Consider the following 15743-nt stretch of genomic DNA (forward strand, 5'->3'; position numbering starts at 1 on the left):
AATATAAATCTTATCTAAATTACATCTACATTATCCCAAATATATATTTTAGATCTAGATCTAGTAGATATAGATATTAAGAGTGCTAAATTAGTAGTTTAATTTAGGTAGATCTTTATCCTCATTCTAGTTCCATTTAAATGAAAATGCTCAATTATCTAAGATCGCTCTTCTGACATATTGTAAATATCCGGTACTTGTCTTTCCGTAATGTGTAGGTATATTATCAATAGTAGGTTATTAGTTTGTAACCAGTTTGTCATTAGATTAAGAGCAATGCCTGGTCGAGCGCGCAGGACTGATTATCTCTACGGTCTCGGTTTCATACCCTGCTCGATGCCATCCTCAGTCGACCAGTGAATATGCGGATCTGACAGGGATCCGTCTCCCACGGGGGCCGCCTCTGAGTTCATGTGGCAACACAAACTCTCTTTGTAATCTTGTTTAGAATGTATTGATGTGTCTCTGAAGCATGTAAAACATAAACTAACTAATTGAATACTTAATTGTGATAGAGTAATCATTATTTATGGGGCGCAGTGGCTGAGTGGTTAAGCGCTCGTCTTCCAAACCTGGGGTCCTGGGTTTGAATTTCGGTGAAGATTTTGAATTTCGTGATTTTTAGGGCGCCCCTGAGTCCACCCAACTCTAATGGGTACCTGACTTTATTTGGGGAAATTAAAGGCGGTTGGTCGTTGTGCTGGCCACATAACACCCTGCTTGTTAACCGTTGGCCATAGAAACAGATGACCTTAACATCAACTGCCCCATAGATCGCATGATCCGAAAGAGAAACTTTACTTATTACTTTTAATCATTAGTTTGTGTATCTAGGCTTACACAAAATGTGATTGTTGTTAAAATAAATCATTGGGGGGGGGGGCGAGGGGTACTCAGCGTTGCGAACATTTTAGAAGGAGTACGCATAAGTCAAAAGTTTGGGACGTAGAACAGAATAAGTTTTAGATCTAGATCTGTGTAGAAATAAACATAAATTAAAAAACTGGAGCGAAAGAATCATCATACTTGAAATCTAATCAATCTAATGACTAATCTAATCACTAATCTAATGACTAATCTAATCACTAATCTAATCACTAATCTAATCACTAATCTTATCTAATACTTCGATCTACGGAATTCGAAACGGAATGTATAGCCTCGAGGCTCGATCTTAAGATGATGGTTAAACACTTGATAACAAAGTTAATGGTGTCTGAAAGCACCAGAGAGCCTTTCAAATAAGAACTAAAAGCAGAAGAATAGTCATATGTTTAGCACTAGCGCATCCAGAACTTTTAAGGGGCGGGGGCGATTTTTGTTTCCAAACCCTAACCATAACGCCCAGTAAACCCTAACCCTATGTATAAACGCGTATGTATAGGCCTATTTCTTACATTCTTCACTGCCAGAAACACACTCTCTTGACATCTACAGCTCATTATTCATCCTATTTAAAATGTAGTAAAATCAAGTAACGTGGGGGCAATGGTCGATACTGAAGTGTGAGTGACAATTGAGATACAAGTAGTGTAAGTTTATCTTTATTACGCGTATTTATTTGTAATATTATCTGCATGTTAAGCGAGACCTCTTGTAGTAGGCCTGTTCTGGTCAGAATAAGATGCCAACAGAACGATGGTTAAACGCTTTTTAGATATTCGACTGTTTTGACGCGCCCAAAATGTCTCATTTTAAGAACCTATTGAATAATGTTTTTTACTTTTAAAATTATGATGTAAATGTATGGGCCCTAAGTACATTACAAATACAGCAGATATGTTCCTTGAAAAGAAACGATACTCAACAATAACGCCAGTGTATGTATATATTTTGTATATATAATATCTGTCACTCACGTCTGTATTTGTAGGTATATATCTATCAATCACAGAATTATCTATATTTCCTATAGGCCTATATCACTCACATATATGTCTATATTTAAATATTTCTGACTCACATCTGTATGGTCTGTTGTAAAAGTGCTTTCTTCTTCAGGAGAGCTGTTTGCCGAACTTCATTAGCCATTTTCTTCATTTTCAGTTCATGAAGAAGTCTATGATGTTCCTGTGTCGCCTGCGGGGGAGGTTGGGGGGGGATTCAAAGGATCTTTAAATGTTTCAAATTACCCGCACTAAAGTATTAACTCTGCCCAGATACCAATGGTTCCTGTCTATCAGTGGCATCGTTTTAACGAACAAGTTAAGATAAGTAACTGCTAGATAGAAATGGTTCCTAGTACTGTATATTTCTGTCTATCTTTCACATCCTTGTTACGAACATGTTATGTTGAAAAGTAATACAATTCCCTAACAAATATTAAGTAGCAACTAAATCTTTGATTTTCTAGAAACTTCTAGGTTTTGGTTGAAGTCTGATTTGAGCCAGTCCTTTGTGCATCTTTGCTTCCCAACAGAAAATTCCATATGATTCCTAGAAGAACCCCAAAGAAAGTTGAGGAGGTAGACATAGAATTAGAAAAAGAAAGTTGAGGAGGTAGACATAGAATTAGAAAAAGAAAGTTGAGGAGGTAGACATAGAATTAGAAAAAGAAAGTTGAGGAGGTAGACATAGAATTAGAAAAAGAAAGTTTAGAAGGTAGACATAGAATTAGAAAAAGAAAGTTGAGGAGGTAGACAGAGAATTAGAAAAAGAAAATTGAGGAGGTAGACATAGAATTAGAAAAAGAAAGTTGAGGAGGTAGACATAAAATTAGAAAAAGAAAGTTGAGGAGGTAGACATAGAATTAGAAAAAGAAAGTTGAGGAGGTAGACAGAGAATTAGAAAAAGAAAGTTGAGGAGGTGGACAAGGAATTAGAAAAAGAAAGTTGAGGAGGTAGACAGAGAATTAGAAAAAGAAAGTTGAGGAGGTGGACAAGGAATTAGAAAAAGAAAGTTGAGGAGGTAGACAGAGAATTAGAAAAAGAAAGTTGAGGAGGTAGACAGAGAATTAGAAAAAGAAAGTTAAGAAGGTGGACATAGAATTAGAAAAAGAAAGTTGAGGAGGTAGACAGAGAATTAGAAAAAGAAAGTTGAGGAGGTAGACATAGAAAAAGAAAGTTGAGGAGGTAGAATAAGAAAAAGAAAGTTGAGGAGGTAGACATAGAAAAAGAAAGTTGAGGAGGTAGACATAGAAAAAGAAAGTTGAGGAGGTAGACATAGAAAAAGAAAGTTGAGGAGGTAGACAGAGAATTAGAAAAAGAAAGTTGAAGAGGTAGACATAGAAAAGAAAGTTGAGGAGGTAGACATAGAAAAAGAAAGTTGAGGAGGTAGACAAAGAATTAGAAAAAGAAAGTTGAGGAGGTAGACAGAGAATTAGAAAAAGAAAGTTAAGGAGGTAGACATAGAATTAGAAAAAGGAAGTTGAGGAGGTGGACAAGGAATTAGAAAAAGAAAGTTGAGGAGGTAGACAGAGAATTAGAAAAAGAAAGTTGAGGAGGTAGACAGAGAATTAGAAAAAGAAAAATGAGGAGGTAGACAGAGAATTAGAAAAAGAAAGTTGAGGAGGTAGACATAGAATTAGAAAAAGAAAGTTGAGGAGGTAGACAGAGAATTAGAAAAAGAAAGTTGAGGAGGTAGACATAGAAAAAGAAAGTTTAGGAGGTAGAATAAGAAAAAGAAAGTTGAGGAGGTAGACATAGAAAAAGAAAGTTGAGGAGGTAGACATAGAAAAAGAAAGTTGAGGAGGTAGACATAGAAAAAGAAAGTTGAGGAGGTAGACAGAGAATTAGAAAAAGAAAGTTGAAGAGGTAGACATAGAAAAGAAAGTTGAGGAGGTAGACATAGAAAAAGAAAGTTGAGGAGGTAGACAAAGAATTAGAAAAAGAAAGTTGAGGAGGTAGACAGAGAATTAGAAAAAGAAAGTTAAGGAGGTAGACATAGAATTAGAAAAAGGAAGTTGAGGAGGTGGACAAGGAATTAGAAAAAGAAAGTTGAGGAGGTAGACAGAGAATTAGAAAAAGAAAGTTGAGGAGGTAGACAGAGAATTAGAAAAAGAAAAATGAGGAGGTAGACAGAGAATTAGAAAAAGAAAGTTGAGGAGGTAGACATAGAATTAGAAAAAGAAAGTTGAGGAGGTAGACATAGAATTAGAAAAAGAAAGTTGAGGAGAAAGACAAGGAATTAGAAAAAGAAAGTTGAGGAGGTAGACATAGAATTAGAAAAAGAAAGTTGAGGAGGTAGACATAGTAGAATTAGAAAAAGAAAGTTGAGGAAGTAGACATAGAATTAGAAAAAGAAAGTTGACGAGGTAGACATAGAATTAGAAAAAGAAAGTTGAGGAGGTAGACATAGAATTAGAAAAAGAAAGTTGAGGAGGTAGACAGAGAATTAGAAAAAGAAAGTTGAGGAGGTAGACATAGAAAAAGAAAGTTGAGGAGGTAGAATAAGAAAAAGAAAGTTGAGGAGGTAGACAGAGAATTAGAAAAAGAAAGTTGAAGAGGTAGACATAGAAAAGAAAGTTGAGGAGGTAGACATAGAAAAAGAAAGTTGAGGAGGTAGACAAAGAATTAGAAAAAGAAAGTTGAGGAGGTAGACAGAGAATTAGAAAAAGAAAGTTAAGGAGGTAGACATAGAATTAGAAAAAGGAAGTTGAGGAGGTGGACAAGGAATTAGAAAAAGAAAGTTGAGGAGGTAGACAGAGAATTAGAAAAAGAAAGTTGAGGAGGTAGACAGAGAATTAGAAAAAGAAAAATGAGGAGGTAGACAGAGAATTAGAAAAAGAAAGTTGAGGAGGTAGACATAGAATTAGAAAAAGAAAGTTGAGGAGGTAGACATAGAATTAGAAAAAGAAAGTTGAGGAGAAAGACAAGGAATTAGAAAAAGAAAGTTGAGGAGGTAGACATAGAATTAGAAAAAGAAAGTTGAGGAGGTAGACATAGTAGAATTAGAAAAAGAAAGTTGAGGAAGTAGACATAGAATTAGAAAAAGAAAGTTGACGAGGTAGACATAGAATTAGAAAAAGAAAGTTGAGGAGGTAGACATAGAATTAGAAAAAGAAAGTTGAGGAGGTGGACATAGAATTAGAAAAAGAAAGTTGAGGAGGTAGACATAGAATTAGAAAAAGAAAGTTGAGGAGGTGGACATAGAATTAGAAAAAGAAAGTTGAGGAGGTAGACATAGAATTAGAAAAAGAAAGTTGAGGAGGTAGACAGAGAATTAGAAAAAGAAAGTTGAGGAGGTAGACAGAGAATTAGAAAAAGAAAGTTGAGGAGGTGGACAAGTAATTAGAAAAAGAAAGTTGAGGAGGTAGACATAGAATTAGAAAAAGAAAGTTGAGGAGGTAGACATAGAATTAGAAAAAGAAAGTTGAGGAGGTAGACAAAGAATTAGAAAAAGAAAGTTGAGGAGGTGGACAGAGAATTAGAAAAAGAAAGTTGAGGAGGTGGACAAGGAATTTGAAAAAGAAAGTTGAGGAGGTTGACAAGGAATTAGTAAAAGAAAGTTGAGGAGGTGGACAAGGAATTAGAAAAAGAAAGTTGAGGAGGTAGACATAGAATTAGAAAAAGAAAGTTGAGGAGGTGGACAAGGAATTAGAAAAAGAAAGTTGAGGAGGTGGACATAGAATTAGAAAAAGAAAGTTGAGGAGGTAGACAGAGAATTAGAAAAAGAAAGTTGAGGAGGTGGACAAGGAATTAGAAAAAGAAAGTTGAGGAGGTAGACAGAGAATTAGAAAAAGAAAGTTGAGGAGGTAGACATAGAATTAGAAAAAGAAAGTTGAGGAGGTGGACAAGGAATTAGAAAAAGAAAGTTGAGGAGGTAGACATAGAATTAGAAAAAGAAAGTTGAGGAGGTAGACAAGGAATTAGAAAAAGAAAGTTGAGGAGGTAGACATAGAAAAAGAAAGTTGATGAGGTAGACAGAGAATTAGAAAAAGAAAGTTGAGGAGGTAGACATAGAAAAAGAAAGTTGAGGAGGTAGACAGAGAATTAGAAAAAGAAAGTTGAGGAGGTAGACATAGAATTAGAAAAAGAAAGTTGAGGAGGTAGACAAGGAATTAGAAAAAGAAAGTTGAGGAGGCGGACAGAGAATTAGAAAAAGAAAGTTGAGGAGGTAGACAAAGAATTAGAAAAATGAAAGTTGAGGAGGTAGACATAGAATTAGAAAAAGAAAGTTGAGAAGGTGGACATAGAATTAGAAAAAGAAAGTTGAGGAGGTAGACAAGGAATTAGAAAAAGAAAGTTGAGGAGGTGGACAAGGAATTAGAAAAAGAAAGTTGAGGAGGTAGACAGAGAATTAGAAAAAGAAAGTTGAGGAGGTAGACAAGGAATTTGAAAAAGAAAGTTGAGGAGGTGGACATAGAATTAGAAAAAGAAAGTTGAGGAGGTAGACATAGAATTAGAAAAAGAAAGTTGAGGAGGTAGACATAGAATTAGAAAAAGAAAGTTGAGGAGGTAGACAAGGAATTAGAAAAAGAAAGTTGAGGAGGTAGACATAGAATTAGAAAAAGAAAGTTGAGGAGGTAGACATAGAATTAGAAAAAGAAAGTTGAGGAGGTGGACATAGAATTAGAAAAAGAAAGTTGAGGAGGTAGACATAGAATTAGAAAAAGAAAGTTGAGGAGGTAGACAGAGAATTAGAAAAAGAAAGTTGAGGAGGTAGACAGAGAATTAGAAAAAGAAAGTTGAGGAGGTAGACAGAGAATTAGAAAAAGAAAGTTGAGGAGGTGGACAAGGAATTAGAAAAAGAAAGTTGAGGAGGTAGACATAGAATTAGAAAAAGAAAGTTGAGGAGGTAGACATAGAATTAGAAAAAGAAAGTTGAGGAGGTAGACAAGGAATTAGAAAAAGAAAGTTGAGGAGGTAGACATAGTAGAATTAGAAAAAGAAAGTTGAGGAGGTGGACAAGGAATTAGAAAAAGAAAGTTGAGGAGGTAGACAGAGAATTAGAAAAAGAAAGTTGAGGAGGTGGACATAGAATTAGAAAAAGAAAGTTGAGGAGGTAGACATAGAATTAGAAAAAGAAAGTTGAGGAGGTAGACATAAAATTAGAAAAAGAAAGTTGAGGAGGTAGACAAGGAATTAGAAAAAGAAAGTTGAGGAGGTAGACATAGAATTAGAAAAAGAAAGTTGAGGAGGTGGACAAGGAATTAGAAAAAGAAAGTTGAGGAGGTAGACAGAGAATTAGAAAAAGAAAGTTGAGGAGGTAGACATAGTAGAATTAGAAAAAGAAAGTTGAGGAGGTAGACATAGAATTAGAAAAAGAAAGTTGAGGAGGTAGACAGAGAATTAGAAAAAGAAAGTTGAGGAGGTTGACAAGGAATTAGTAAAAGAAAGTTGAGGAGGTGGACAAGGAATTAGAAAAAGAAAGTTGAGGAGGTAGACATAGAATTAGAAAAAGAAAGTTGAGGAGGTGGACAAGGAATTAGAAAAAGAAAGTTGAGGAGGTGGACATAGAATTAGAAAAAGAAAGTTGAGGAGGTAGACAGAGAATTAGAAAAAGAAAGTTGAGGAGGTGGACAAGGAATTAGAAAAAGAAAGTTGAGGAGGTAGACAGAGAATTAGAAAAAGAAAGTTGAGGAGGTAGACATAGAATTAGAAAAAGAAAGTTGAGGAGGTGGACAAGGAATTAGAAAAAGAAAGTTGAGGAGGTAGACATAGAATTAGAAAAAGAAAGTTGAGGAGGTAGACAAGGAATTAGAAAAAGAAAGTTGAGGAGGTAGACATAGAAAAAGAAAGTTGATGAGGTAGACAGAGAATTAGAAAAAGAAAGTTGAGGAGGTAGACATAGAAAAAGAAAGTTGAGGAGGTAGACAGAGAATTAGAAAAAGAAAGTTGAGGAGGTAGACATAGAATTAGAAAAAGAAAGTTGAGGAGGTAGACAAGGAATTAGATAAAGAAAGTTGAGGAGGCGGACAGAGAATTAGAAAAAGAAAGTTGAGGAGGTAGACAAAGAATTAGAAAAATGAAAGTTGAGGAGGTAGACATAGAATTAGAAAAAGAAAGTTGAGAAGGTGGACATAGAATTAGAAAAAGAAAGTTGAGGAGGTAGACAAGGAATTAGAAAAAGAAAGTTGAGGAGGTGGACAAGGAATTAGAAAAAGAAAGTTGAGGAGGTAGACAGAGAATTAGAAAAAGAAAGTTGAGGAGGTAGACAAGGAATTTGAAAAAGAAAGTTGAGGAGGTGGACATAGAATTAGAAAAAGAAAGTTGAGGAGGTAGACATAGAATTAGAAAAAGAAAGTTGAGGAGGTAGACATAGAATTAGAAAAAGAAAGTTGAGGAGGTAGACAAGGAATTAGAAAAAGAAAGTTGAGGAGGTAGACATAGAATTAGAAAAAGAAAGTTGAGGAGGTAGACATAGAATTAGAAAAAGAAAGTTGAGGAGGTGGACATAGAATTAGAAAAAGAAAGTTGAGGAGGTAGACATAGAATTAGAAAAAGAAAGTTGAGGAGGTAGACAGAGAATTAGAAAAAGAAAGTTGAGGAGGTAGACAGAGAATTAGAAAAAGAAAGTTGAGGAGGTAGACAGAGAATTAGAAAAAGAAAGTTGAGGAGGTGGACAAGGAATTAGAAAAAGAAAGTTGAGGAGGTAGACATAGAATTAGAAAAAGAAAGTTGAGGAGGTAGACATAGAATTAGAAAAAGAAAGTTGAGGAGGTAGACAAGGAATTAGAAAAAGAAAGTTGAGGAGGTAGACATAGTAGAATTAGAAAAAGAAAGTTGAGGAGGTGGACAAGGAATTAGAAAAAGAAAGTTGAGGAGGTAGACAGAGAATTAGAAAAAGAAAGTTGAGGAGGTGGACATAGAATTAGAAAAAGAAAGTTGAGGAGGTAGACATAGAATTAGAAAAAGAAAGTTGAGGAGGTAGACATAAAATTAGAAAAAGAAAGTTGAGGAGGTAGACAAGGAATTAGAAAAAGAAAGTTGAGGAGGTAGACATAGAATTAGAAAAAGAAAGTTGAGGAGGTGGACAAGGAATTAGAAAAAGAAAGTTGAGGAGGTAGACAGAGAATTAGAAAAAGAAAGTTGAGGAGGTAGACATAGTAGAATTAGAAAAAGAAAGTTGAGGAGGTAGACATAGAATTAGAAAAAGAAAGTTGAGGAGGTAGACAGAGAATTAGAAAAAGAAAGTTGAGGAGGTAGACAGAGAATTAGAAAAAGAAAGTTGAGGAGGTAGACAGAGAATTAGAAAAAGAAAGTTGAGGAGGTGGACAAGGAATTAGAAAAAGAAAGTTGAGGAGGTAGACATAGAATTAGAAAAAGAAAGTTGAGGAGGTAGACATAGAATTAGAAAAAGAAAGTTGAGGAGGTAGACAAGGAATTAGAAAAAGAAAGTTGAGGAGGTAGACATAGTAGAATTAGAAAAAGAAAGTTGAGGAGGTGGACAAGGAATTAGAAAAAGAAAGTTGAGGAGGTAGACAGAGAATTAGAAAAAGAAAGTTGAGGAGGTGGACATAGAATTAGAAAAAGAAAGTTGAGGAGGTAGACATAGAATTAGAAAAAGAAAGTTGAGGAGGTAGACATAGAATTAGAAAAAGAAAGTTGAGGAGGTAGACAAGGAATTAGAAAAAGAAAGTTGAGGAGGTAGACATAGAATTAGAAAAAGAAAGTTGAGGAGGTGGACAAGGAATTAGAAAAAGAAAGTTGAGGAGGTAGACAGAGAATTAGAAAAAGAAAGTTGAGGAGGTAGACAGAGAATTAGAAAAAGAAAGTTGAGGAGGTGGACAAGGAATTAGAAAAAGAAAGTTGAGGAGGTAGACAGAGAATTAGAAAAAGAAAGTTGAGGAGGTAGACAGAGAATTAGAAAAAGAAAGTTGAGGAGGTAGACAGAGAATTAGAAAAAGAAAGTTGAGGAGGTAGACAGAGAATTACAAAAAGAACGTTTCTTGAGTGGCGAGACAGAGGAGGAGAATAGACATGGCACTCAAACATTTTCATCCTAGATCTACTTAATGCTAGTTCATGTAAGGACGATTTTAATGAGGTGGAAGGTGGCGGATTTATAAAGGATTAATTTACCTACACATTAAGCGCCAGTCCCTAACCCATGACTAACTGTGTAGTATTTGCACAAGGAAACTTAGGAGTGAACAAAGATACTTACCATATCATGTTGTGTCTTGATATCTCGACCTTCCTCCAGGGCTATCAAACAGAAGTGAATATCCATCTATCTATTTATCTATCTATCTATCTATCTATCTATCTATCTATCTATCTATCTATCTATCTATCTATCTATCTACTATCTATCTATCTATCTATCACCTCGAGCTCGAGGCTTGGAGACCTGTCTGTCTGTCTTTGTCTCAAAGTACTCACCTCGAGGTTTGGAGACCTGTCTGTCTGTCTGTCTTTGTCTCAAAGTACTCACCTCGAGGTTTGGAGACCTGTCTGTCTGTCTGTCTTTGTCTCAAAGTACGCACCTCGAGGTTTGGAGACCTGTCCGTCTGTCTGTCTTTGTCTCACAGTACTAACCTCGAGGTTTGGAGACCTGTCCGTCTGTCTGTCTTTGTCTCACAGTACGCACCTCGAGGTTTGGAGACCTGTCCGTCTGTCTGTCTTTGTCTCACAGTACTAACCTCGAGGTTTGGAGACCTGTCTGTCTGTCTGTCTTTGTCTCAAAGTACGCACCTCGAGGTTTGGAGACCTGTCTGTCTTTGTCTCAAAGTACTAACCTCGAGGTTTAGAGACCTGTCCGTCTGTCTGTCTTTGTCTCAAAGTACTCACCTCGAGGTTTGGAGACCTGTCTGTCTGTCTGTCTTTGTCTCACAGTACTAACCTCGAGGTTTGGAGACCTGTCTGTCTTTGTCTCACAGTACTAACCTCGAGGTTTGGAGACCTGTCCGTCTGTCTGTCTTTGTCTCAAAGTACTCACCTCGAGGCTTGGAGACCTGTCCGTCTGTCTCTGTCTCAAAGTACTCACCTCGAGGTTTGGAGGCCTGTCTGTTTGTCTGTCTCACATTACTCACCTCGAGGCTTGGAGACCTGTCTGTCTGTCTGTTTGTTTTTCAAAGTACTCACCTCGAGGCTTGGAGACCAACACTTTGCTTGTCTCATCCATTTTGTCAAACTTTTTCATTTCCACCAAAAGTTTTTTGTATTTTTTCCTTTCGATTTCTTCAATAACCCTGACAGACCTTCTCTCTAAATACAGCAAAAGAAGTGAATCGCATGGGAAATGTTTCAATCTACACGTGGCGTTCATTAAACTGGGTTAGAGTAGGGAGGGCAGTAGTTGCAATCGAGGCGCCCTTCCCCCGCCCGAAACGGCCAACATACCAGAAGGGAAGAGACATAAAACAAAAAGATATTATAAAGATATCCTGCACTAGTAGTCATAGACACACCCACCCCAATGAAGCGGTCAACATACCAGAATGAGGGCGACATAATATAAAGATATCCTGCACTAGTAGTCATAGACACACCCACCCCAATGAAGCGGTCAACATACCAGAATGAGGGCGACATAATATAAAGATATCCTGCACTAGTAGTCATAGACACACCCACCCCAATGAAGCGGTCAACATACCAGAATGAGGGCGACATAATATAAAGATATCCTGCACTAGTAGTCATAGACACATCCACCCCAATGAAGCGGTCAACATACCAGAATGAGGGCGACATAATATAAAGATATCCTGCACTAGTAGTCATAGACACATCCACCCCAATGAAGCGGTCAACATACCAGAATGAGGGCGACATAATATAAAGATATCCTGCACTAGTAGTCATAGACACATCCACCCCAATGAAGCGGTCAACATACCAGAATGAGGGCGACATAATATAAAGATATCCTGCACTAGTAGTCATAGACACACCCACCCCAATGAAGCGGTCAACATACCAGAATGAGGGCGACATAATATAAAGATATCCTGCACTAGTAGTCATAGACACATCCACCCCAATGAAGCGGTCAACATACCAGAATGAGGGCGACATAATATAAAGATATCCTGCACTAGTAGTCATAGACACACCCACCCCAATGAAGCGGTCAACATACCAGAATGAGGGCGACATAATATAAAGATATCCTGCACTAGTAGTCATAGACACATCCACCCCAATGAAGCGGTCAACATACCAGAATGAGGGCGACATAATATAAAGATATCCTGCACTAGTAGTAATCGCCACATCCACCCCAATGAAGCGGTCAACATACCAGAATGAGGGCGACATATTATAAAGATATCCTGCACTAGTAGTAATCGCCACATCCACCCCAATGAAGCGGTCAACATACCAGAATGAGGGCGACATATTATAAAGATTGGTTAAATATCAAACTGTAATTTCTACGAAAAAAAAAGGACCACCTCCACTCGAAGGGTTAGGGGCGGTGGGTGGTATTGACGCAATTCCACCCCACCCCAACAAATCAGCCAACATTCTTGAAAGGGGGCGACATTATCTAAAATTTTGGTTAAAATATAGATAATAAGTATATATTATTAACATTAGAAAAGAATTCGTATACAAATTGTGTGATTTGTCTACTAAAATTTGCCCTACATATCTATCATCTATCTCAGTGATGCCCAACCATTTTCGACCGGCGGGCCAGTTTAATTTCCGACACTCGTGTCGCGGGCCACATCATCGAATAGATACAAAAAAAAAAAGAAATAGAGAATAAACTATTTTAAATAGTTTAATTAGAAATCAGTAGCACTATTTGGCCTACGTACACACGTATGGCTATTATGTAAGATCGGTTTAATTTGTTTTATTAGTGAAACGTTTGTCTACTCAATGAAGTGCTTGTAAACTTTTTGATCTTCCGTGACACTTAATTTTCAGAGAAATGAAAAGTTTCTTCATACAACACGGCCAAGAAATGAACTGTCTGCATCGCTTTAAATTTCTCAAGCAAGGATGTCTGTCTTTGTAAGGAAATCAGCTCCATTTGCAGATCTGTCGGAACAATCTTCAGTGGGGATAGGAGTAGCGGAATTATCCAACAATCTCAAACAACTGTCAACACTTGTCATCGAAAAAACAAAACGCTGTGTTCACTTCAATAAATAATAATATGAAAATAAAAATACACTATATTAGAATCAAATCTATCGAAGACAAAGTTAGAGACCTAACGTATCTACAATTACAAATATATTTTTCAACCTTTTTTAAAAATTTCTTCACTTTGTACCGATGTTTAGGCGGACCGGAGAAAGCCACGTCGCGGGCCAGGTGTGGCCCGCGGGCCGTAGTTTGGGCATCACTGATCTATCTGATCACATTGACATATCATCTTGACCTTTTATCGAGACCTAACTGTCACAATAAGGTTGGTGTGAAAAGCAGGGCACCCAAAAATATAATTAAACAACCGACTAAAACTTTTTTAAAGCACCCCAGGAATAAAAACAACAACAAACAATTGATAGAGCATAACTGACAGTGCAACCAAAAAAAAAAACAAAAAACTAAATCAATAATGAATGTCTCAAGTGTAACAACGAACTAATTTCATGTGACGAATGTTTAAAAGAAAACAGCGAATGTTTAAAATAACGTGTGGTTGAAAGAAAACAGCGAATGTTTAAAATAATGTCTGGTTGAAAGAAAACAGCGAATGTTTAAAATAATGTCTGGTTGAAAGAAAACGGCGAATGTTTAAAAAAACGTGTGGTTTAAAGAAAACAGCGAATGTTTAAAAGAATATCTGGATGAAAGAAAACAGCGAATGTTTAAAATAATGTTTGGTTGAAAGAAAACAGCGAATGTTTAAAATAATGTCTGGTTGAAAGAAAACAGCGAATGTTTAAAAGAATATCTGGTTGAAAGAAAACAGCGAATGTTTAAAATAATGTCTGGTTGAAAGAAAACAGCGAATGTTTAAAAGAATATCTGGTTGAAAGAAAACAGCGAATGTTTAAAATAATGTCTGGTTGAAAGAAAACGGCGAATGTTTAAAAAAACGTGTGGTTTAAAGAAAACAGCGAATGTTTAAAAGAATATCTGGATGAAAGAAAACAGCGAATGTTTAAAATAATGTTTGGTTGAAAGAAAACAGCGAATGTTTAAAATAATGTCTGGTTGAAAGAAAAAGGCGAATGTTTAAAATAATGTCTGGTTGAATGAAAACAAGGAATATTTAAAATACATCTATAACTATAAAAAATAAAAAATATTTGAACTAAAAGATGCGAAAGTTGAAAATATTAAATTTTTTAATAAAAAAAAAGCGCTACCTCCTTTGTTCACTTTGAAATCATGAAATGGTTTAAAATCTTCAATGGATGTTCTCTTTTTGTTCGTCAATCTGATGGCTGAGGGAGTAGACGTCTTTTTACGCACTTTCATTCTCTCATTGGAGGCATTGGAACTGCTGAGACTCGGGGAGATGGTGGGCAGAGCGGCGCCTCGTTTTCCATGTATAGAGCTGTCTTTGTCCATGATGAGATAGGAGGCTAGGTTGTAAGGAAAATAAAACACACGATGGTAACATGTTGTTGCAAGACAGTGACACAGTTTTGGAAGTTGTTTCAAGACAGTGACAATCTTTTGGAAGTTGTTTCAAGACAGTGACACAGTTTTGGAAGTTGTTTCAAGACAGTGACAATCTTTTGGAAGTTGTTTCAAGACAGTGACACAGTTTTGGAAGTTGTTTCAAGACAGTGACAATCTTTTGGAAGTTGTTTCAAGACAGTGACACAGTTTTGGAAGTTGTTTCAAGACAGTGACAATCTTTTGGAAGTTGTTTCAAGACAGTGACAATCTTTTGGAAGTTGTTTCAAGACAGTGACAATCTTTTGGAAGTTGTTTCAAGACAGTGACAATCTTTCGGAAGTTGTTTCAAGACAGTGACAATCTTTTGGAAGTTGTTTCAAGACAGTGACAATCTTTTGGAAGTTGTTTCAATACAGTGACAATCTTTTGGAAGTTGTTTCAAGACAGTGACAATCTTTTGAAAGTTGTTTCAAGACAGTGACAATCTTTTGGAAGTTGTTTCAAGACAGTGACAATCTTTTGGAAGTTGTTTCAAGACAGTGACAATCTTTTGGAAGTTGTTTCAAGACAGTGACAATCTTTTGGAAGTTGTTTCAAGACAGTGACAATCTTTTGAAAGTTGTTTCAAGACAGTGACAATCTTTTGGAAGTTGTTTCAAGACAGTGACAATCTTTTGGAAGTTGTTTCAAGACAGTGACAATCTTTTGGAAGTTGTTTCAATACAGTGACAATCTTTTGGAAGTTGTTTCAATACAGTGACAATCGTTTGGATTGAATTACATGGGGCTAAACTGAAGTGATACAAAGAGATCATTGAATTTGGGATCACAGTTGGGAAAGGGGAAACAAGTCATTTGTCTCTGAAATAACTCAATCACGTAACGTAGTCTACCTATGGTTGATATGTCACACACACACACACACACACATATATATATATATACACACACACACACACACACACAGACAGAGAGGATTCAATTTGTTTTCAATTAAAAAAACAACAACTATGCTTCTGATGGAAATTATTCTCTTGAAACATTCGGTTGTAGATTATTTTCAAACATTTTCAAACTTTTCTAACTTTCACATTTATTAGAATAAAAAACAGCTCGTGACATGTATGGGAATCAAATACATGTATTTATTTTCAATTAATCTGTAAGATTTTGCTGGGAATTTTTTCCCTTCTTATCTTGGCCTTTGGGTTTATTTTTCTTTAAATCAAAAATATGTTGGTTTTATTTTCATTCCAATACCTCTGAATCAATGACATAATAGATCTAGATCTAGAGATTTGAACGACAATAACGAGACTT

General features: G+C 36.2%; 1 protein-coding gene across 1 annotated transcript in view; it reads right to left on the reverse strand.

Annotated features, from left to right (window-relative positions):
* Positions 1-15743, reverse strand: part of LOC106064931 (uncharacterized) — a 28392-nt gene that overhangs the window by 12304 nt on the left and 345 nt on the right. Inside the window, exons 2-5 of the mRNA XM_056006997.1 lie at positions 14165-14383; positions 10968-11090; positions 10048-10088; positions 1964-2079 (exon numbers count right to left, since the gene is read on the reverse strand). Coding sequence (XP_055862972.1) covers positions 1964-2079; positions 10048-10088; positions 10968-11090; positions 14165-14369 — 485 coding nt within the window. The 5' untranslated portion in view covers positions 14370-14383. The remainder of the gene's footprint in view (positions 1-1963; positions 2080-10047; positions 10089-10967; positions 11091-14164; positions 14384-15743) is intronic.

This window comes from Biomphalaria glabrata, chromosome 12 (genome assembly GCF_947242115.1).
Source record: "Biomphalaria glabrata chromosome 12, xgBioGlab47.1, whole genome shotgun sequence".
Lineage (NCBI taxonomy): Eukaryota > Metazoa > Mollusca > Gastropoda > Planorbidae > Biomphalaria > Biomphalaria glabrata.